The sequence below is a fragment of the Molothrus ater genome, chromosome 1 (assembly GCF_012460135.2).
Source record: "Molothrus ater isolate BHLD 08-10-18 breed brown headed cowbird chromosome 1, BPBGC_Mater_1.1, whole genome shotgun sequence".
Lineage (NCBI taxonomy): Eukaryota > Metazoa > Chordata > Aves > Passeriformes > Icteridae > Molothrus > Molothrus ater.
Window position 1 is genome coordinate 14,080,748 of NC_050478.2, and position 23,932 is coordinate 14,104,679.

At 38.9% G+C, this 23,932-nt stretch overlaps 1 protein-coding gene across 11 annotated transcripts in view; it reads left to right on the forward strand.

The window, feature by feature from the left end:
- Positions 1 to 23,932, forward strand: part of PARD3 (par-3 family cell polarity regulator) — a 452,341-nt gene that overhangs the window by 160,438 nt on the left and 267,971 nt on the right. For all 11 annotated transcript variants that reach the window (XM_036401877.1, XM_036401985.1, XM_036401886.2 and 8 more), the window contains exon 4: positions 18,105 to 18,283. In XM_036401877.1, the coding sequence (XP_036257770.1) occupies positions 18,105 to 18,283 (179 nt within the window). The remainder of the gene's footprint in view (positions 1 to 18,104; positions 18,284 to 23,932) is intronic.

The following is a 23,932-nucleotide window of genomic DNA, read 5'->3' on the forward strand; positions in this document are numbered from 1 at the left end:
GGGCTGGGGGCCCTTTGGCCGGGCTGGGGGCCCTTTGGCCGGGCTGGGGGCCCTTTGGCCGGGCTGGGGGCCCTTTGGCCGGGCTCGGGGGCCCTTTGGCCAGGCTCGGGGCCCTTTGGCCGGGCTCGGGGGCCCTTTGGCCGGGCTGGGGACCCATGGCCGGGCTCGGGGCCCTTTGGCCGGGCTCAGACCCCGCAGTGTCCCTGCTGCAGCTCCAGTGCCGGGTACGTGCCCAGCAGAATGAGCTCTGGGAGCAGAGCTGTGCCTGTGTGTGTGTGTGATTCCACTGCTATATGGAAGTTCCATCTAGTTCCAGTGGCTGTCCCTTCAGGGTAGGTGGTAATGCAGCTGTTTATGTGCTGTTTGCCTGGGTGGCTGCTGGTGTGTTAAGCCAGCTTCTAGGAGTCTTCATTCTGTGTTTTACCAGAATGGTTTTGTGCATGTGAATTTTTTGCATGGGATTCCTATTATGCGATGAATTGAATATTAAATTACTCCTCAAACCCTGAAGGCACTACATCAGCTTCACTCATCCTGAGCAATTTGTGCTATGCTGTATGAACCATATCCCAGGTTCAGTTTCTCAGTTTTCCCAGGGCTGGGATTTTGCTCCATTTGTTTCCATTTTTCTTTTTCAAAGTCAGAATGTTTTACTAAGGGTGAAAAATATTTTTAATGAAGTATTTTAATTTGCTCTTCTGTTATGGGCTTGTGTTCCACCCTCCCCTCATCCAGGTTTTGCCAGATGTTTTAAATATCTTCTCAGTACATATGCTTTCAAGGTTTTTCTGCAAATCCAATTGTGTTTAACAGGCACTGAGTCCTTGTGAATCAGTGTTGTATTTTTCTCTACTTTATGCCTCCCAGATCTGGCAGATGTCTTGAGTTTTAGGATAGCAGGTTTTCAGTGTTTTCTGTATGAAAGCAGATAAGATTGGTACATAGTTAGAATTTCCTCAGAAAGGATCAGTTTAGATGTCTGTGGGAGGAAGGCATTTCATTGACCACATGTTTTTACAGCATTTAGTGAGTTCAGTAAGTAATTAAATCCAATAATTCGTCTTATGCTGTATCAAAAGTGATGACTTTTGTAAGGAAAGCTGTATTTTTGAGACCTTTTTTTGCATTTTTTCTCTTTCTTAACTTTTTTTTTTTTTAGAATCCTTGTATATGTAACATTTTAACCAAATACAGTGTTTCATTTATCTTTCCTTGGAAAAATTTCTTAAAGTCATAGTTTAACTAGAGGGATGATGATTTTCACCCATAGATACATGTGGTAATTCAGTTTTATTTTCCTTTTGACCAGCCAAATTAAATACATTTGTTTGACTTTAGTCATAACTATTTTATTACTTTCACTGCAATGTAAACTGTTTGCTATGTGTTTCCTTCCTTGATTTTTTTTCCCCTCACTATTTTTCCTGTCATTTGCTTGTAAGATACCCGAAGGGTCATTTTTAACAATGAAAAGTGAGGAAATGTCAAAGGTAGGGCTGCTGCTGAAGGGTCTTTGTGTGCTCAGTGCTTTCTGTCTGTAGTCATCAAGCTGTGGAATGTGAGATGCTCAGCATGTGTGATGGGATGAGGCTTTTACCCAGAGAAGGTTAGCTGGTGACTTGATGCTCCTTCCTTCTGCTTCCATTTGCTGACTTTGACCCAGGCATCTGGGTAACCTGATGCCTCATGGAAATTTTAGAAAGGAGACAACCACTTTGTATCAGCTTGTGATCAGAAACAGAAGGAGAACGGAAAAGGGAAAGCATGAAGAATTAAAGAACCAAGATGCATGGATCAGAAAAGGGAAGGGGGAGGGCAGGAAGAGGAGCTAGTGGCAGGGAATGTTTACCTCCCTGGGGACAAATAAAAATACATAACTGTTTCCTTGATGTTACTGTGCTGTATAAACAGTTACCCTAGGACCCATGTAAATGATGTATGACTAGGAGAGAGAAAGTGAATAGGTTGCTGCTGCCCTCCTGCTCACCCTTTCTCTTTGCAAAGCTCTCTGTAGAACCTGAGACCTGGTCCATGCCAGAAACTGAAGAAAAAAACAACCAAAAAAAAAGTTCAAGACATGAAAAGGAGGGATAATCCCACATGAATACACTTTTGTTATTTCTCAAGTGTTAATCACAAAATGAAAAATGGTAGTGTGTAATGTTAGATTTGTGTAAGTGCATGATGACATTTTGAATTACCTTTCCTGAAACACAAACTGGATTGTCTGACATAGAAGACATTCACTGAATTGCAGAGCTTTAAAAATGACAGTCCTGGGGCTGTGATGGATTCTCTGTCTCCTGAAGTCTTGAAATTAAAGTCAATATTTTTCTGTATTTCCAACAGAAGTTAAAAGACTAAATGCAGACATTATTGCACGGTGTACCTGGGCTTATATAGGTGTTTGACAGGATGATCACAGGGTGTCTTCAGGATTTGAGTTATGAGTCTTGTTTGGAGTCTCACAGCAGTGCTGCAATGCATGTAGTGAATGATTCTTTGCATACTTGGACCTATGCTTTTCTCATTTTAGGATTCTTCTGTATTTGTTTTATTAACATCTTTTTGTGGTGCAGCTTTTCCCCCTTTCTTGTTGTTTACAATGTCCATTCCAGCCAATTCTGTAGTCTTCCCATCCTGTCTGCCAGAGAGTATATACTGTTCCAATACCCTTTGCTCCTGCAAACCTTCCAGCAGCCAGGTTTCCCATTTGTCCATACCCCACATTTTGTTTGTAGGTGGAGTGTGTTGGTTAGGTTTGCTTTGTGTTGCTTTGCTTTAAAATTAATTTTAAAGGTTTTTTTTATTTGTTTTTTGGTTCAACTCCTCCTTGGTGCAGAGGAAGTGCAGACTAAGGAGGATAGACAGCATCTGGCTGAGTCACCATGGCTTGGGCTGTTCATGTTCTCCTGGGGGACTGGCTAGCGAATCAGCTCCTACCCAGGAAACTGAGGCTGACAAAAATTCTGGATTAACTTTTAATACTTTTTTGGCCCTTCAACAGAAACTCATCTGTTTTGGCTCAGCTAAAAAAATTGATGTTTTGAGCCCTTTTCTTCCTAGAGTATTTATTCTCTTCACTGTACTTCATGGCCAACTGCTGGCATAGCTGTATTACAAAAAATCCCAAAGACTGTATTTTGCAACAATGGCTTCAAGTGTGCTCTGACTTGATTAGTAGGAAAAACCAGCTTATATCTCTGGCTGTATTAGGGGCATCGTGCTGTTGTGTGACTGCTTATTGTTGAACGTTTAATGCAGAAGACAGTTTACCTGACAGATTGTGGAGGGATGTTGGAGAGAAAAATAGGTTAAATATGTAAGTCACCATCTAAGGGCTAAGTATGATTATAAAATGCAAAAATGATGATACAGAAATGTATGAGGAGAGCCATGCAAGACTGCCTGTGGGCCTAGGATTTTAGTCCTTTGCTTTTACAGCAAGAGACTAGATATGCTTATGCAATATTAATTCAGGATATACAGCAAATTGGCATTTGGAAGCATTCAATTTTCCTCATAATTGTTCTCCATTCACTTGGCCGATTATCAGTAATTTCACGGAATTAAAGATGCTCTTTTTAGAAGTTTCTAGTGAACTCTTTAGAATTGTCAAACAATAACAAACCTGCCACTTAGGCAGCAATTTTCCCTCTTGCTGTCCTCACACTGATGTTAGATTGCTGTTTAGAAAGGCTAGACAAGCAAACTACCATGCAGTAAATCAGCAGGAAGTTTTTTTCAGCCTCATGCTGCTGAGTGAATTTTGATCCAAGATTTTCTGTGTTTGTTTTGTTCATGCAAAGGCTTTCATCCTTCAGTTTGGGAACAGAGAGGTTGGTTTTCTTTGATAGCAAATCTGCTAAAGTGTATTTTGTTAAAGAACTTAATATTATATTTTTGTGGATTAAGCTTGTTATCCTTCTCTAGGTGAATCTCCCCGGAATGCAATTCAAAGCATGTGATGTCCACTTCTTTCCTTTTCCTCTCCTGTGGTGTGAAAATGGAAACAAAATAGTTAAAAACCCCTCAGGAAGGGGGTTGGCAAGTGCCATTTACTGAAAAGGTGGCACTCTGTCCTCTCAATCTGTGTCAAAGGACTTCCTAAAGCACGAAGTGTGCACAGGGACAAGAAGTGCAGAATGTCTGTGGTCAGAAAGGGGACTGTTTTATGGTGATGTGTCACAGCGTGATCCAGTGACCTGCTGGAGCTATTGTGTACCTGCCTGCAGGTTTTGGATGTGCTGAGCATAATCATCTCTCAGTCTTGTGATCTCTGCCTTTTCCTTTCTGCTGGAGTTAGCAGGCCAAGGGGGCAGCATCCCAGTGCTGTCCCTGTGCCAACCAGGAGTGAGGAATGTGGACATCTGAATGTGTGTGGGCTTGGGTCATTTTCCCAATTCCAGCCCTGCTGAGGTGTTACAGCTGAAGAGGAGTAATAGACCTGTCCAAGATGTTTAACTGCTTTTCTCCTCAGCAGCTGTGTGGAAACAGCAAAAAACTCTTTACGTTTTACAGGTGGTTTTAGTCCAGCACTGGTATTTGAGATAACCCAGCTGTTTCTGAGGGACATGGCAGCAGCCTTCCTTTGCACAAATGGTTTTGGTCATCTCAAAAAAAGCACATATGGCTGTTTGGTTTGTTTTTATCTTCCCTAGATTAGAATTGCCGTAGGAATCACACAAAAAGGTATGATGATGGTTGTATTCCAAGAGGCGATAAAAACTGAGGGAGGTTAGTGAAGCCTGCTTGATGCTGGGCATGGAGCAAGGTACAGCTCAATTTGTCCCCATCTTGAGGTTTTGTAATTCCTGCAGCCAGGAGTTGTTCCTCCATGAGTGGTCTTGTTGGCTTTTGCATGATAAAAACCCCCACTTTCACTGGAAATGTTCTGTAGTGGAGGGGATGAACCCTCCATTATTAAGATTCAGGCTTCATTTCCCACATATGCAAAGTCTTGGCTTCCTTTTTAAAATAGTTGAGAAGTTTGCATTTTGTATGTGTTGCATGAGCATTGGGTAAGTTTTCTCTCCTAGGTTTGAGCTTGAGAATGAAAATGTTAAACATCCTTTGGAAGTATTTTCAAAAGCTTGAAAAATACATTAATCAAAATCTCATCTGACAAAAAGAAAAGTGAACTCTGTCATGAATTATTAACTTTTAAAATAGTTCTAAGAATTCCAGAGAAGAACACCAAGTAATGAACTTGTCCTCAGAAAACTATTTAGTTTCATAAACGTTTAAGGAGCATTTTTTGTGGTTATGTGAATGGTATAAAAGGTAAGGTTTCAGTTTTTCTAGAGACAAAATCCCAACTATTCCTATCTGTAGGAATACAAGTTTACTTTTCTGTAATGACTTCAAAAAACATCTGCCGGGGTAACTGTTTTAGGTAGCCTTTGTGTTTGTAGTTATGAAAGTATCTTAGATGTTATTTAATGCAGTAGATTTTTGATGTCTCATATGAAATATTAAATACACTAGCTCTCATATAGTTATAAAAATACTCTGCCTTCAGAGATTATATAAACATAGGTAGCTAAACAATATTAACCTATTTTTCTTATTTCTTACTTTATATAAAACACAAGATAGCTACTTTTATTAACCAGTAAAGTGGTTTTAGTCAGACGCACCATATTTAATGTAAAAATGGTGTCGAATGAGAACATTTTGAGTTAATTTTCAGATTTTTAACTAGGCACTTCAAAAAACAGAGGTGATTCCTGCTGGGAGCACATTGACTGTGTGGTGCATGCTGCAGAGAAATTGATGATCTGTGAGAGCCTATGGGTGTTCTCCCACTCAGTTGTTTGTGCATCTTCCTTGTGTTTACTCTGTGAATGGAAAGGTGTTTTGCACAAGCCATGTATGGATGCATGGATTAAAATCAATATGATAGGAAGGTCTTACTACTAGCAAGTGTTCTAAATGCTAATATAATATAAAATGATAATAAGACTTGTTCCCTAAAACCATTTTCTCTTAGGTAGGTTAAAGAAATAGCTCCATCAGTACAGGAGATGGCTCTCTTTTCTCTGTGGCTTTTTTTTTACTGGTTATGCAAAGTAATTTCCTTTTGAGGAGTGGAAAATTTTGAGGAATTGCGTTCCACAGAGCCTTTGTGAAGAATTAACTTAAGCTAAAAGTATTGTTACACTGAATTTAATTTTGGTTATAACAGGAGCATGTTATGGTTTTGCAGGTAGAGGGTGGGTAGGGGAAGCCCACGGATGCTGAGGACAGGATGCTGTAGTGCTCTTACAGCTCTCTTTACATCCTGGCTGGTATCCCATGCAGCTGGGGCACTTAGCTAGAAAAGTAGCTCTTCCTTTGCATCTTCATCTTGGCAGTTGGATGGAGAGTGACCCTTCCATATTCCTGCTTTGCTCCTGGATCCATTTTGCCATGGACTGAAGTCTTAGCCTTGACACTGCGGGGCTGTGTCTGGTGTGTGGCATTCAGGGAAGTGAGCACTCTGTCCATGAGGAAAGCAACCCTGGCCATGGGCTCATGGGAATCAGACCAACTGTAGTTCCTTTGTTTTCCTGGTTTTCCTCCTGTCCATCCTCAGCAGAGATTTTGTTACCTTACAATCTTTCTGCAGGGAGGTCTTGGGAGAGAGCGAGGTGCCCAAGTGCAGGAGGTGCTTGTCTGGGTTCAGGTGCAGAATAAGCCATTCATTTGCCAGACCAGTTGGAACAACATGTTTTCTCCTGCTTGGTGTAGAGTGCAGAGTGTGAGGGGTTTTGCAGAGTACTCTTGTCCAGCTGACTACTTGCAGGGCATTTCCAGATAACCTATCCTGGGCTATTGATTTTTTTTTTTGGAATCTGTTGACATTCCTCATTTTTAAGCAACAACCTCCAATTACTCGTGCTAATGGAAGAAGACCAAGTAAAATATACTGGTAGTCTATTCTTTTTCTCCTTTCAGTGTATCAATATATTTTGGGCTGCAGAAAAATAACTGCCTTATTAATCTCCTTTGAAGAATGAAGAAGTGAGAGTTTCTTAATAACATAAAATGAATAATAATAAGTATTATAAATACATATTTACAGATTTTGTAAAATAAAATTTGTCCACCTCATGTGCCCTCTCTGCATGCAGATACTTGAAATTATTGTAGCACATTCTAGGATGAGACAAGGAGGGAGCCTTGTAGTGAGGAAACAGCTTGGAAAAGTTAGCTGCTGGGAATCTGACAAATTCTGGCACAAAGTATATACCATAGTATTTCAGTAAATATCTTCTGTTAGTTCTGGCTAAAGCTGTTTCTCCACTAAGAAAGATGATCTTCATCTCTCGGCTAGAACCAATCACAAATTCTAATGAAATTTGGCAACTGCAAGCATGAAAAGTCATTGATCCAAAAATTCATGAACTGTCTTTCATGTAGCAAGATTTTTGAACCTCAGTTGAAGCTCTTTCTACTGGCTTATTTTTGGTTTTGAACTTATAGGAATAATTTTTTACTCTCTTCAGATTTGGCAATGTGAAATTAAAAAATGGAGTGAGAGGCATATAATTAAGCATGCAGTGTAACTGCATGTTTCCAGGGCTGTAGAAGGAGAGGAATGGGGGGGGGGAAACCAGAGGGGAAATTAAAAAAAAAAGGAAGAGAAAAAGGAAAGACAATGCCACAGTTTTTCTAAGGTGTAGAAAATGTTCTTCATTTCCAAACCAGAACAATTTATGCTCCCTGTTGTTTTAGGGGGCTTTGAAAAGTACATGTAAAGATGCTCAACTTTGCACATGCTTCAAGCATCACTAGTTTCCTGCTGTTCACTAGGCATGGTTTTAAACAGTAGGGGGCTATCTAGAAAAGAATTGAGGATGTCTGCTGGTCTGTCACCCCATGGAGAAGAGCAGGCATTATGTGTTATTGTCCCATTGTGGGTATTATCTGAACAATCTGACAACAGCTTCAGTGTAGGCTGGATTGCCTTACTGTTTGGCTACTGGGAACACCAGAGTTTTCTGCAGAAGGTGATCTTTAATGTTAATGATTAAAGAAGATTTTAGCATGTTGTGTTGAAGTTGGAGCTTCTTATTCCCCTCTCTGTGGTTGAAAAGACCTTGTTTGGTCACCATTAGTTTTGTGTAGTCACCAAACTTTGCAGCTTCCAGATTGTTCTCTGACCTACTCCAATGAAAGGTCAGGCACAACATCTCATACACTGGCAGGGAGCAGCACTATCTGCCCTTCCATGTCGCAGTCATGGCAGCTCTGCTGTCACGTGTCCCCTGTGGATCAGGAGGGTTGGTGACATTTCATCTCATTACTTAAACACGCAAATGTTTCATTTGTCTGTGGGGATTGAGCTTGATACTTGCAACTGAATGACAGAAAATAATATTCTTGAGATCTTTATGCTCTGTGCTTTGCCTTTGAGCTGTATTAGTCCCTGCGTGCAGAAGAGCCTTCTGCTAAATCTTGTTTATGGGCACATGGGGTGGCATGACGTGGCCTTTTCCTACTTCTGCTTGAGATCTTTTGCTCTTCTTGGTCATCGGCAGCAGATAGGAGTTGAGTGCAACTTTAACTCACAGATATTTGATAATGAGAGCGTTTGATAATGACAGCATGTTTCATGAATGTACCAACATGCTTCTAATAATCCTAGTAAATGTTTCTGTCATGGAAACAAGAGCAAGTGCCATTAAAATTGCAGAAGCTGTTGGTAATTTTTAATAGAAGTTCAGGACTCTGTCTTATTATAGACATTAGTTGTAAATGTTGTTTGCTGTGTTGGAAACTCAGTAGTGTGCATAGAGGCAATTCCTTCCCACGTGTTCTGGGTTTTTTTTTTGTGTTTTGTGCATGTAGCTATGCACATATAATTTCTGTCCAAAATCCCTAACCTTTTAAATGATTGTGGTGAAGTTTACTTGGTTGTCATAATTATTATGCTTCTGTTAAAAATATGTCTAAATGATTTCTGAAATGAAGCTATCTGGATTTTGTGTAACTCAGCTTCAGATCCACCTCCAGGCACTGATATCCCAAATTGTTGACTTGTACAGCTTGACAGTGGCCTGTGATATACAGGATTGCTTTTATATCTCAAAGTACCCCACAGCTCAATTCTTGATGTCTCCTGAACTTCTCTGCAGTGGAGCAAGGCTGGAGCCAGCCATGCTCACCCCAGCCTGAAAAGGAGGGTTGCCAAGTGCCTGCTCAGTGGCAAGGAACTGTTCCACACAAGCATGGACAAGTAGCAGATTAACAGCCAGACAACTCCAAAGATTGAGCATTCATCTGATGATTGGCAAAGAAATACTTCTTCCATTACTGCTTCAAAAATAACTGAGTAAATAACCATCCCATGTAACTTGTTCGTAGTTCCCGTAATTAGGACCCCAGTAGGATCCCAGCTTCTGCCCTTAATTTACCTTTACCATACCCTGTGTACCACCAGACTGTTTAGTGATGGTGTCATGGTGATATCTTACTAATTCAGAAGTTTTGGGGTTTTTTCCCATTCTGAACCATGGTAGAAATGCTGCAAGTTTTCATTTCCTTCCCAGGGAGTGGCTGGTGTGTAGGATTTCCTCCTCTGGGCAGTTCCCACAGAGGGATGCTGATGGGCAGCCCCCAGGCTCTGAAGCCCTCTGGGCAGTGCAGGCCTTTACTTCTCTGTCACTTTGTGATGTCATTCATGAGCCAGTGGATGAGGCATTAGTCTCCTGTTTTTGATGGAGAGTAGGAAAGGAGGGAGATTCCAGTACTGGCTTTGTAAGGACTTGTGTTAGTGACAAATCTCTTGCTAATTACATACATAGCTGCTGAATTGCAATTAAGCATGTTTAACTCTTTGGCATCTGCAGTTGATCCACATAGGAATTCTCACTTCACACATGAGGTCATGCAGTGATATATGAGGCTGTGTTGGCCACTGATGTTGAAAGAAACTTTATTCTCTGATAAGTCAGAAATGGACACAGACTTACAAAGTAGTACTGAACCCCTGATACTGGTGCTGCAGGGTACTGCTCTTCCTCCCACCCCTTCTCCTCCTCATATAAAAGCACAGTGGGGACCAGAAGGGGGTCATGGCATTGGCAACCACAGCAGGCTTTCTCTGACTGAAACTCTCTGATGAAAGAACTGTACTGTGTATTATACACATTTAAACATTTCTTGTTCTTCCCAACCGAGCTCTTCAAGTTACAATGTAAATCCTATTGTTGCATCTGTATTTTTTCTCTTCTATCCAGGAAAACATTGCAAACATCTTCCTTCTTTTCTGAGCGTACCCAAAGCATTTAGACCATAACCAATCAACAGTTTTCATAGCACTACTGCATTATGTTTAGTAACAGGAGGAATTTTTCCATTAAGTTTCAGGGGATGTTTCAAAGTTGTGGTAAGAAAAATATCTGCCAGCTTCCTTCCTGTGTCTCAGAGTGCTGAAGTTTAATCAACTCAAAGCAGCCAGGAATTTGTTCCTGTCACTATAAACTCTGGCTTGCACTGTAGAATGAATGAAGATGTGTAATACAGTGTCTTCATTAAAACATAGCTAAATACCAATCACAGTATTATTAGCAAGGTATGATCTCTAATGAAAGCAAAATAACTTCAACAGCAGCAAAGTTGATGATGTTGCCTACTGTCACACAAACTATTTAAGAAAGTAAGACGTAAATGTTTTGCAAAAATTTTGGCATCTGGGGGACCAGAAGTGAATTTTTCTTATGTATGTAGCAGTAGCATGAAAATAGATAAAGAGGTAATCCAGCATGTTTTAAGGAAATAATGAAGAATGTACCCAAAACCTAGGGACTGTAGCTCATTAAAATATACTGAAACACAATTTTTTGACAGAGATGAGTAGAACATTTGTAAAATCTGACATTTTTGTCTTTTCTTTTGGCATATAAAGATATTTGCATTTTAGTAAAGAGCCCAGAGAAAAGAGACAGAGAGGGTGAAGGTAATTAAATTTTAACTTCAGTTTTAAAGATCTTTCTCTAATTAGCTTTAAAAGTCAGTGTCTAAGTAAATTGAGTTTCAGGGTGCAATCATCATTTTCTTCCTGGATCCTAGTATTCAAAAGTAAGAAGAAAGAGTATTAGAAAAAGAGAAGGAAGATTCTTATTTTAAGGCCTTTCAAGATAAGGATTTAACATTACCTCATTATTAAAATATTACTGTGGCAGGTTGTTTTTTTATTTCAGAATTTCAAAGTCATTGAGCACTCGTGGTTGAGGAAATGAGAAACCTAGGTTCTATTAAAAGAAACTGAAAATTATACCAGGAAAGTGAAGACTTTTCTTCTTTCTTCTGCTTTGTAACAAGATTTCTTTTTGGTGGCTTGCTTGTGTTCTTTTCTCTGTTATCCATTCTTCCAGTTTTGATCATAGGCATGCTAACATAGTGTACTATGTTTCTTAAAGGTGTGCTAACATGCAGTGGGCTCCTGTTGGTGTGTTTTACATAGCCAAGTGTCTTTTCTCTGCATTTATGTGATGGCTGGGGACAGAACTTGCTGCATTCTTCTGCCATCTGCCAGACCTTGCTGTGTTTTCAGCGCTGTGGCCCAGCCTCTGGTGTGGCTGCCTGCCAGAGCTCCAACTGTGTGGGGCACTGGTGGGAGGAAAACAGGCTAATGGTGACTTGTCATGGTTTAATGTGCAAATGATTATAAATGTGCCATTTTAAAACTAAAGATACAAGAAAACAGAGAATATTTGATAACATTGAAAATATGTCTGTGAGAAGTACATAAGCTGTTGTTTGACAATGAATTGCTAGAAAAACAACTAAAAACAGTTGGTTTCTACATGAAGTAGTTATAAATATCTAGAGTTGTGTGAAACAATGATTTTTTTTTCTCTGTAAGAGCTTGTTGTTTAACCAAGAATTCTGAACGTAGAAAATTTAATTTTAGAAGTTGATCTTTTTATGCATAATCATATTTTCAAGTAGAGAAATGCTAATTATCTAAACTATGTCACCTTTCTTGTAATTCTGAAAGGCAAAGCCATGAATACAAAATACTTGGCATTTGCAGGTGAATATTGGGTAATTCATGTAGTATTTGCAAATGTTGAAGCATTTGATAGAAATTTAAGTGTCTTGAAATGTGACCATAAACACTTCATGGATTAAAAATCAGCATAGAAATCTTAAAAGTTGGAGGCAGTCTTAGTCTAGAGATTGTTGTCCAATAGGGTTTTGTGAGGCTTCCTGTCACTCTTGGTTTTATTTAACATCTTTAAATCTCAAAGAATCAGTACTGTAAAGAGTATGTTAATTAAATTTCTAGATGTTAATAGACTGGGAAAATAGAATAGCATGAATGAAGGAAAGATATATATAACCCAACAGATATGTACTACACAACTGAATACAGTTTGATTCAGCTTGACTAAATAGAAGATAATGTATAAGAACATTGATCTAAGCTGAACTTATACTTTAAATATCAAGACAGATGCTGAAGCAAGACTACAGAAGACATTTCAGGGTTTCTTTGGATGTTCTGGGTTGATACCATGACAATAAAATACCCAAATATGATTACTGCTGACTGTGTATTAGCATCAAAGTTCAAAAAATTACAGGGATGATTTTAACAGCACTGAGGGTATTTCATAAAAGAAATGCACTATTCAGGGTGCCTTCTGAAGAAGTTAAGACTGGAATAATATTTACAAAAATGAACAGCAATAGTGACTTAAAAGAGGCAAAGGTTATGTGCTGTGTAGCACTGTTTAGGGGAGATTTGAGAGGTCTGTGACATATGAAAAGAGAGTTTTTTTAAAAGGGTGGGGGTAACTAGTGACAGGAGGATAAACTTGGGGAGAATAATACAAATAAACAAATTCTGGAGATTTTGGCATTCAGAAGTGCTGAAAGTTGTTTTTTTTTGAGTGGATTCCAGGAGGGAGAAAAATACTGTTCTGGGCCATGAGGAGAAAGTTGGTGGTGTATGTATAAATAAATAAGTATATGTATATCCTCCTCCTTTGCTGGGACATTCAAAAGTATGTTTCTGAAAGCACCTACAACTGGTGGTAGCTTTGCAGTGCCCCTGTTTTGTATCCATCCCAGCTGCCATCTCCCTGTAGTGTGCCTGTTTTCTTCTGCAGGACAGATGGTGTTGTCTTCCCAGCAGTGGTTCTTCACCTCTTGGAATGGCTTAAGGGTGTTTTTTTCCTTTCATTTCTAATTCAAGATATCTACATTTGATTTGCACTGTTTTGTTAATCTTGTAGAGAAGTGCTGGCTTATGTTAGCTGCTGCTAGGGTTTAATGTAGTTTGTAGATAAGTTCACAGTCAGCTGGTTTTGGCCTCCAACTCTTTTTTCTTCTATCCATAGTCATGTCTACAGCAGCCTTGGTGGTCTTTGGAAGTTACCATCACCTTGTTTTTAGAGGTTTGCAAATATCAAAGTTGAACAGATATGGAGATTTGAGCTTTTGAATGTCATAGGGGGTGTTTGGCTCTTGCTGTGTCCAACTGAGTGGAACAAGGAGATGAACTAAACCTACTGAAATTGGAACCAGAGCTCCAGGAGCTGTGTTAGAGTGTGAAACTCAAGGCTACTCTAAATATGTTTAAAGAGATATTTCAATTAAAAATAGGCAAAGCCTTAAATTGTAGTACCAAGTAGTTCAAGTTGAAAGAAGCAGTCCTTCTTTCCTCAGCCTCAGAATGACCCTGATTCATCCTTTCTCTTGGGCTCCAGATGAGGATTTGAGCAGAATGATGAGCTGGATGGGTGGTGGAGACAGCAAAACTGTTCAATTTCTGTCTCCCATCCCCAGAGTGGTTTTTTTGATGCCGATGTAGGATCTGTGTGTGTCTTGTGTATACAATGCACCCTGATACACATACATGTCTATGGGATTGCTTTCAGGAACTCTGTCTAACCTGAGCAGCTTTTTGGTTAAAAGCTACTCTTTCCCACAGGGTTTTTTTTTTGGTTTCACTGATTTATCATTTTCCCAGAGATGTCTCCTAGAGTGTGGAGAGAAAAAAAAATCCTCTTCCGCTCTGCTCATCTGTCATTAACCTGATGGTCTGTGTGAGATGGCCAGAATGACTCTGAGATCATTTTTTCTTTCCTGTGCCTTAAATCCCCTGCACACCAAATTGCACAAACTGTGGTGGCACTAGGGAGCTGAAACCTTCACAGAGTAAAATTATGTTTGCCATGCTATATAAATATAACTATGTATTTTTCTAGTCATGCCCTCCAAGCTGACATCCAAGAGGAAATTGGGATGGGAAGGTATCTATTAGCTCTGCTCAGGGGGACCACCATCCATTGTGCTGAGTGCCTGCACACAGGGTAACATACTCAGCTTTATGGATGAAATTTGCCAGATCCTCAAATACTTTTGCTCGTGAGCATATTTGAAAATCAGAGAAGGTGATGACCCTTTTAAAATAAAAATGGAATTGCTGGCAGGAAGGGAAGGTACAACTCTGTGTTCTTTACATTTAAAGATGGTTATAAAATGTGTATTGGCTGTTTTTATAATTTATAGTGAAACTGCTGTTGCTTTTAATAAAATGAGACTTCCAGTCAGAATTTCATGATTATGAATGTGAGCATTTTGTTATACAGCTTGGATCTATCCTACAAATAACCATCTTCTAGCAGAATTCTGGCTATATACATAACTTAATGGGATTCTCTGTCAACATAATTCTTTCTGAAGTTGACTCTTGGTTGAATACTTCAAGTCCTTGAATGTGACTCAAGTGCTGTGTTAGTGGTAACTTTCAGGATTTTTAATTTAATTTCTCTTTATTCCTTAGACTTTTAAAACTTCCTGTAATTCATTATTAGATTTACCATTTCAAGTGCTTATTTAAAAGGCACCTTAGCTGCAGAAGCAAATCAATATTTACAGTGCATTAGTGCCACAGAGAATTTGAAGCCTTGTGATTAGAGTTCATTGCTGTTTTATCCACTCTTCAAAGAAACCACAGACTTCAAACAGTATCAGCCATCATCCTGGAATCAGTGACATTGCATCGGTCCCATGCGTACTTTATCTTGTGGTTTAATTATTAAGTTCTTTTCCTTTGATTTTCCTTTTAATATTTCAAAGTATATCCTCTTCAAATCTATAAATTCTAGTCAAATTCTGTAAACTAGAGGATTTTAACCAACAATATATTGGTTTAAAAAAAATCTGTTCAGTATATTCTTTTATGTTGTTGTCTTAATGGAGAGGAAACAGAATTGAAGAGAATGCAGGAGATGATGTTTCCAGCTTGTGGTTAACATAGTGTGAACAAGATTTACTTCTTAGATTGAGACCTATTGACCATTACCAAGCAGCATGTGTTAGAGCCAGTTCTGTGTGTCTGTCCCCTTCCAGTAATAAAAAAAAGTAATGCCAGGTGTTTAAGTTTCTTGTTAGCTTGGGAAATACATAGATGCAACAAACACTTTTTTTTTTTTGTTTTCTAAATTCACTTTATTGCAAAGTTTGCTTTGTAACACAAATAATTTCTCCTTATGTATGAAACCATTTCCATAAGAAGAGACTAGAAGAGATAATTTATATCTTCATATTGACAGAATACCATTTATTAAAAAGATTTGATGAAATGTTCAGTAAACATCTGATAATATCTCAATAGCTAAACTTATTGAAATGAAACTAGTCATACTAAAGGTGGCTCATCTGTGAGTAGATTTTGTAGAGAAGCTTCTCATGTCAATGTCCTCTCCAGAGCATAGTAATATTTGGCAATTCTATTGTAGAATTGACTACCTGTATTTTGAAGAGTCTATACTCACCATTGTGCAAACTGTCAGGTTTTGACTACAAAGCAGAAACCAAGGCAAAGATAATGGCTTGCTCCTCTCCAGAAATGCTGGTTTGATTTCCTTTCTTTCTTTGTTGGCAGTTTGGCTTCTCTTCTTACAGAAGTTCACCCAACTGAACTTTTGTTTTGTCAAGCAATTTGAAAAAGAAGTGTAAAAATACAAGAACATTTTGCTATCCCCGTGCTTATATATAGACGTACAAGCATAAGGAGCAAGTGAAGTCATGTTTGAAAATTGTAATTCTCTGTTGTGGGGTGGGTAGTGAAGGCAAACATGATAATATGCATGGGCTGCTGCTTGGAACAAATATAGATTGGTATTTTTCTTAAGTGGCACTACATACTAGAGAGCCCCTTTTGGCTCAGGCTGATCTAATAAAGGAGAAAGTGTGTTGGGGGCTGTGCCAGCAGCACAGCACTGCTGGGAAGGGGTCACTTCATCCAGTGCTGGGGCTGCAGCTGAGCCACCTCTGCTCAGGGAGCTCCTGGGGTTTCATAGGGCACTGTTTGTGTGTTTGTCATCGGGGGAAAGGAGATGCTTTGCCTTCAGCTGCTTCATGAAAGCTGAAGTAGTTGAAAGCAAGGCAATCAAAGAAAGACCCTCTATTAGAGTCTGTGAGTATATACTGAGAAATCAAATTCTTAGTAGGCTTAACTCTGCCCATTAATACTTTCCTTCATAATTAGTAATCTTTCATGAAATATTCCTTTAATTAATTCTAGTTCCATTATGCACTTATGTGTATATTTAAAAGTAAGTGTATACATATTTAGAAAAGGAAGTGTTTTATTTGCTGGAAATTACCTTTTGTTATGAAAATTAAAAAAAAAATTAAAAGCAAAGAGAAATAGGGAAAAAAACATTAATTCTTTGTTTTTCTTGTTTACCAGAATGAGCATGAAATAGATTGACTGTTTTAGTGTTCGGTCATGTAACACTTGTTTATATCTCAGCAGCAGGAGTCCTTGTAGATTAAAAAAACTCACATGCTTTCATTGTGTGGCATGACTGACTGTATTTTCAGTGTATTCATACTGCCCGGCAAAATAAGATTCGTTAATATTATTAAATGTAACATTAACATGAAGCTATTGTTGAGATTGAGACAAGTCATTTAACAAACAGCTCCTGTCACTGTGTTTTCCTGTTAGTATTGCCAGACATGCACCCTCAGTTTCCTTGGGAACTGTTTCATTGAAGCATTAAAACCTAGTCCTGGTTTTTATTCTCAGCTGTTGCCCATTGTGCCTTTCCCACTGACTCAACTGCTTAGGTGCCATCGCTTTAACCTTTTTCCTTTGCACTTTGCATTCAGAGTTCTCAGTGCTGCAATAAAGAGGAATAAAACTGATAAATCACAGCCTCTCTATTCTGATGCTGAGTGGGAGAGTACTAAGAGGTCACAAATTCAGGCAGTGAAACTTCTGTTTGAGCAAGAAGAGGACAGATGTGTGGGTATTTGCTGTAGGATAATAAATGAAATTGGAAAAAAATTAAGTTCTATTTCAAAAGAAACTAACTTTAATGTGCCATTACAGTTTCCAGAATGGATGTGACCTCTACATATATTAAGAAAACCTTATCTCTTTCCAATCAATCTACCTTCCTGCTGCATCATTTTTTACTAATGAAATATTTTTCTCCTGTCAGTCACGCCAGCTGCAAGGCTGAGGGAATTAGGGTTAATCAGCACAGATCTTGCTTGAGCTGTCAGGAAGAGGCAAAGGAAGAATGCAGAGGAGAAAACAGTCTCTTCCATAAGTTTTGAGAGGGAAATGCAGAGTATATTTTAGAAGCTCAGGAGGCTGCCTTGGCTGGCCTGCAGCTTCCTGGCAGCACGTTATGCTAGCAGTGCCCAGGCTGCAGCCCTGGCAGTGGGGTGGGGACACATTGTCCAAGTCCACGCCTTGCTTTGCCACCAGGCTTTGCCTGCCTGCTCTTCCAAATACCTGTATCTCACCTTAACCTCCTGGTTGTTCAAGTTCATGTTGCATTTTTTTTTTATTTTGCATGCCACCCAACAGATAGCTTTGTACTTGGAAAGCTACTGAGCTGTGCTTGGTTCAGAGGGGTTGGTTTTCCCTTCCTTTTCTCCTTGTGCAGCCAAGCAGCAAGGCTGTGGTTTGAGGGAACAGACCTTGTCCTTGAGGAGCTGTGCTGAGGTCGATAACTCCTTACTCTGTGAAACCACATTTGGTCGCAGCCACCCTTCCAGAGCTTGAAAAAATATTTTTCCTTTGTCAGAAACATTTGAAATCTAGTCAATGTTTATTTACTGTCTGTTCTATTCTTCAGATATGCCCCTCCATGTCCGACGCAGTAGTGACCCTGCACTGATTGGCCTCTCCACCTCTGTGAGTGACACAAATTTTCCTGCAGAGGAGCCTTCTCGCAAGAACCCTACCAGGTGGTCCACGACAGCAGGCTTCCTCAAGCAGAACACCCCTGGTGTGCCCAGTGCTCATGACAGAAAGGTATGCTTCTTTCATCCTCTTTAGTAAATAAATTACAAATGTGCATCAATCTTGAATTGTTTTCTGCTTCTCTTATCTGCTCCTGGTTTAAACTTGTGTTTTCTGACCTTGTCCACCCAGCCCTTTCAGCAGCAGTGAAGTGTTTGAGTCACACTTGTCCTGCCCTTCCCAGACTCTCGGTGATAACCACAGCAGTGACCCTAAAAACTTGATTTTTGCACTTAGCTGTAGTTGAATCTATGATTATTCACTATTCTGTTGAGTTTTTATTTTTCAACTTTTTTTTAATGCTGGTAGGCCATGTCTGTAATAATTTTTACTGATCTCTGTAGAAGGCCTAATGTCGGTGGAAAATCTGCATGCCCACAGCTGGTCTGGTTTGTCTTGCTAACCCAGCATTGCTAATTTGTACTTTCTGAGGCTCTAATGAAGTAATACAAAACACAAATTTCAAATAATTTCTCTCCTTGATAACAGTCTTAAAAATAAAACAGTGAGATGTAGTGTGAGTATTTTTTCCTTCATTTTTTCAATATGATTTCTGTATCTCTCCATGAATTGCATTATTTGCTAGAGAAGTCAGCAAGAAGCACTCTTCTCAGTGTTAAATTAAAAAAATTGCAAGAATCATGGCCTTTTATACAGATCCCACATTGCCCATAATTGTGATGGTAACTTGCAGAAAAACTCAAAAGGAAAAAATGTGTATTTTCTAATAGAAATGAGTAATTTTAAAAGTATGTTGCACTTTTGGTTGCCATTCTGACTATGCAGGACAAAGTCCTCTTGGAAAATATGCAGCTTAATACAGCTTTTATTTTTTTCCCCTCATTCTTGTTAACTCTGTGTAGTATAAATGCAAACTAAGTCTCAGCAGTCAGGATTCACACACCCCAAATAAAGAAGTCTTTATACACTGCTAATGAACCAAGCTATTTTCAGTGGGCCTTTGGTCATTTCTAAAGAATCTCTAAAAGCTCAGTGCTCATAGGCATTGAGGTCCCTGTTCTGCAGAGGTGTCAGTCTAACTTGGTGTCATTACGTTTCTGCTTAATCAGGATTTCAGGCAGGTAATAGTATGTTTTCTGTCACTTGCACTGCTATGGCACAGAAGTGTGTACCCTTTTGTAAATATGTGTTTTGTACTACTCTGATTCAGAGAAGAAAAATGATAATCTAATCCATTTGAAGTATTAACATTTTCAGTTAATTTTTGTGAAATGATAATGAGATAACACTTTTTACTCCACAAGCATAGATATGAAGGGTTATACACAGCATAATCAGATTTCTTTGAGTGTCTGAAGTTAGCAGAAATTGGAGAGAATTGAACAGCAGCTAATCTTTCACACTAGTCTCATCATTAGTTGTTCAGCATGTACTTACTGTTGGTTTCTATGAAAATATTTAATGTCTATTGGAGCATGGTGACCAAACTGGAAAGGAATGTATATGATCTCATGTAGGGATGGGAAGCAAGGCACCAGAGAACATTAAATCAAGAAGATTGGAAAGAACTGAAGTTACGTTAGTCAGTAAATAGATGCTGGTAACTTCTTTTATCATTTTTGGACATTCTATATACTGATCATTTGAACAGAGCAGATCACTATTTTTAATAGGTAAATTGCAGTAAACACATGGAATTAAATAATTGCTTATGCAATGTGTATTATGAATTAATCCTGTGTTCGTTTATGCTAGACTGAGTTTTTTTTCCTGTTTTCAGTGTTTTGATTTCTTCATGTGAGTCAAGATTTTGTAGCTAATCCTATTTATCTTAGGAATGGACATTAAGAATTCTTATTTCCTTCCACAGTATTAGCAACAATTTCATTTGTATTATTATTCTAAATGGTGGCATTTTTCAAGTCCCTGTCACCAGTCTCTTACCCAAGTACTAACAATGAATTTTTACAAATGTATTTGTGTTAGTTGAGCTATAACAAGTCCTCTTTTCTTATGTTAGGTTGTTTTCTTCAGCTACTCGGATAACAAAGAGATGGCTGTGCTTTGTTCCAGACTGTTTCATTGATTATAGATGACACATACATTTTGAGAAAAGCAATGAGAACAGTCTTAATTTTCTGCTCAGCGCATTGGGCCTGAGCACCCATATATCTTTTGTGAGTGGTTGGCACTATGTAATGTTTTCACTGCAGTTCTCTTTCTTGACAGCACAAGAACATATGTTCTTGGGCTGAGATTTGCAGCACAGTTGTAGATTAGCAACTTTGCCCCAGCAGTATCTTGCAGAAACATGAAAAGGGTTTCTGGGAGAGTTGCCAAAAGCTTCATCCACCTACTGACTCCAAGAAGTGACATTACTTTCAGCCCGTCACCTCTAAAGAGAAATAATTGACAGGTAGAAACCCTGTCCAATTTTTGGAGGAATTAGCACAGGGGAAGCTGCATGTGTCTGGCAGAAAGGATTTATTTCTCAGGGACAAGTGAGAGAGGACGTCTTACTGGTGTTTGTTTCATTTTGGGTATGAAGAATTTGGAATGGCAGGAGAATGGGCAGATGCCCAAGCTGAGATGAAATGAAGGGGTGAGAGTGCTGCCATGCACAGAAGGCTGTGAGGAGCCAGGACATATGCCAGTAGTTCTGGGCAAACAGAAAAGGAAAAGGGTGCTGGGCAAGAGTAAAAATACAGGCTGGTGGAAGGATCCTACTGTACTGTAGTGCTGCCCGTAGTTACTGGGATAAATGGAATGAGACACCAGATCTCCTGTGTCCCTAAGAAGAGAATGACCAGAGAGAGACAGGAGTATGCTTTGAAGGGGCCTGAGTTGGTCTTGCAAAGATTTGGATGTCTGTTGAACTTGAGATGCATTTCTGTTACAATAAGTAGGATGTTGTGATATGAAATCCTTTCCCTAAACTGAGCCTGCATTCTCATCCATTTTTCAAATCATCTTGTAAAGAAACATACTTTTATTATCAGGATATTGTAATACATTCTCTATCCTTAGAATTGGAATCTCACATAATTTCTACTTTCTATGTTTTTCATCTGTAAGAGCAACTGGCACCCAAGTGTTTTTTGTTCCAAGGTACTCATTTATTTGCAGAATTATCGATTATTTACAAGTTATTGTAGTGCTGCTAACTGTACTTAGCTAGGTAATTCCTGACCTAATCCTTCCTATGAATGGTTTCAACCAAATGAATAGATCTTCCCATCTGTGAAATATTCATAAAATTGGCTCCTGATCACCTCTAGTTGGTAAATTTGCTTCTTGGGATTAATTTTTTTGAAATTGAATGTTAAAGCCATTTTCAGATTCTTTTGTGAGAGAGACATGTCTGTATTACCTAGTGACTCATAGCTTGACTTAATCCTGTCTCTTGCTTCCTTGAGCCATTCTAATGAAAAAAGAAGAAATCTCTAAGTAGAACTCTCTTCTCAGAGGCCTGGAGTAATACCTGATTTGCAAGGTGTAATTTTGTTTGAACTGTATTGAACTGTACAGGTGAACAGATTGTACCCAGCTGAAGCATATCATACGTGCTTTTTTCCACTGCAGTAAAATCTGTTTTGGTATTGTTGTTTTCTGAATAACTGTTGATGTGAATCACATTGTTAATAACTCAGTACCAAAGCCTATTGGGTCAACTAGCTGTCCTTAATAGAAGTGAGCTGCATTGATAAAAATCATGTTTCTTTCCCTTAGATGTTGTGTTACAGCATTGGAAGAGTGTAAATGCAACAACCAGTTATGCTGCATTTTATAATGACAGTGAATTGATTATCCCATATATTTTCAGTGTGGTTTTTTAAATTTACAATTCCATTTATGGTGAGAAATGATTTATCATTACAAATTAGTTACCTGTCTTGATCCTGCTTCTCTGAAAGACTGAAGGCTTATCTAGTTAACCTGCCTTGCTTAATGCAGGGATACACTGTGGATAACAGGCTTATGACAAACTTCCCACTGTGACTTTTCTGATTTTGATTCATATGTTGCCCTGTCAGAGATAACAACATTGGTACAGCAGAAAGAATTGAAAATGTAGGTTAAAAAGGAGAGCTCAGAGAGAGAAAAATGTTTGTGCATGTGCCTCTGTGCCTCTGGCTGCTGGGTTCACCCACCTGCAGCAAAGCAAATGGCACACAATGTGCTCTGTGGGGTGGATCAGCAACAGCAAGCACCTAACTCAGTGTACTTGGCACATCATTTTGTAATTGCTTTTTTCCTTTGCTTTTTGTCTTTGCTGTTTAGTCAGCAGCCAAATTTTTTGCCTATTTGTTGTTAAATGGGTTTGTCCATATACGTGTTTTGAGGTGGAATATCACTGTGTCTTGTAGGAATAATAATTCTTTCTAGGATATGTTTTCTTCCTACTTGGAAAGCTAATTTTTTTGGGCTCTGTAAACCACAGAGAAATAATTTGAGACTTCCCATGAGTGCTCTAAGTCTCATCCAGCATCAATGACCTTACCTGCAAAACAGATTGTGTTTCCCACATCTCCTATTGCAGGTAGTTTTGCTGTTCCTGTGGGCTGAGACTGATGAGTACAAATTTTCAGATTGCTGGGTTGCAGGGATTTATATTCATGTAAAGATGCGGTCCTTTCTAATCCTCTTTGTAAAAAGAGTGAAAAAAAAAAATTTCTCTAATGAAACATGTTTAGATAGGAGAAAACCATGCATACATATTTTGAAAAGCTCCCACAGCAATGATATTTCAGTTTCAAAATCAAATTTAAAGTGAAAATTAGTTTCATTTACCTTGAAGTCCTTTTAAACACAGTTTAGTGACAATTGTTTTGTCACTGTCACCAAAGACGTGGTATTTCACTAGAATTTAAGTATAATTCAGAGGATTGAAGGGCTCAGTATTAAAATTGTGTGTTGGTGTCATTTTGTAGCCAGGAAGTCTAAATGTCAGAGTGTAAATCTATTAAATTAACTGGGGAAGGTTGTGGACTAAAAGACTGGGCATCATTCTGGGAGCCTGAGACCAAAGTGTGGCTGATGTTTCTTGGGAACCTCAGTCTCTGGTTTTGACTCCTTCACAAGGGAGGTACTGGGTGCTTGGTGAGCAGTATTGATGAAGTGCTGTAATACAGGTGAATCCACTGAGGAGAAGTTCAGGATATCTGCAAAGAGCCTGGCATCTCTGTCATGAGAGGCTTTAAACCCCCACATGATGGATACAGCTTCCTGCTTTTAACCTAAAAATGCAATGTTTTAAACAGAAATTTTGAGGGATTTAATAGCCATGAATATCTCTTCATCCAGGTATATTTGAACAGGGTTTTTTTCCTTTTCAGTGAGATGGTCATGAGCTTTGTAATTTCAGATGTGGTTTTGCATAGACTGAGAGGAAAGGAGAATGAGCATGGGTTATCCACAGGTGGTGAAATAAAGTGTTTTAATATGTACAATGTTACAGGAGAGAGATTAATGGAAAGTCAAGAAAACAGGCATTGTATGCATCAGTTTTCTTCCTTTGTAATAGTAACTTGTTGCTGGCAGCTTGTGGCATGGTGATTAAGTAGTTAAGAGGAATTGTACTCAAAGAGAGTGCACTATGAAATCACCACAGAATGTGTTATTTTTGTCCTGGGTGTTGTGTAAAATTCATGACTTTCACAGAATCACAGTTCAGCTGAGGTTGGAAGGACCTCTGGAGGT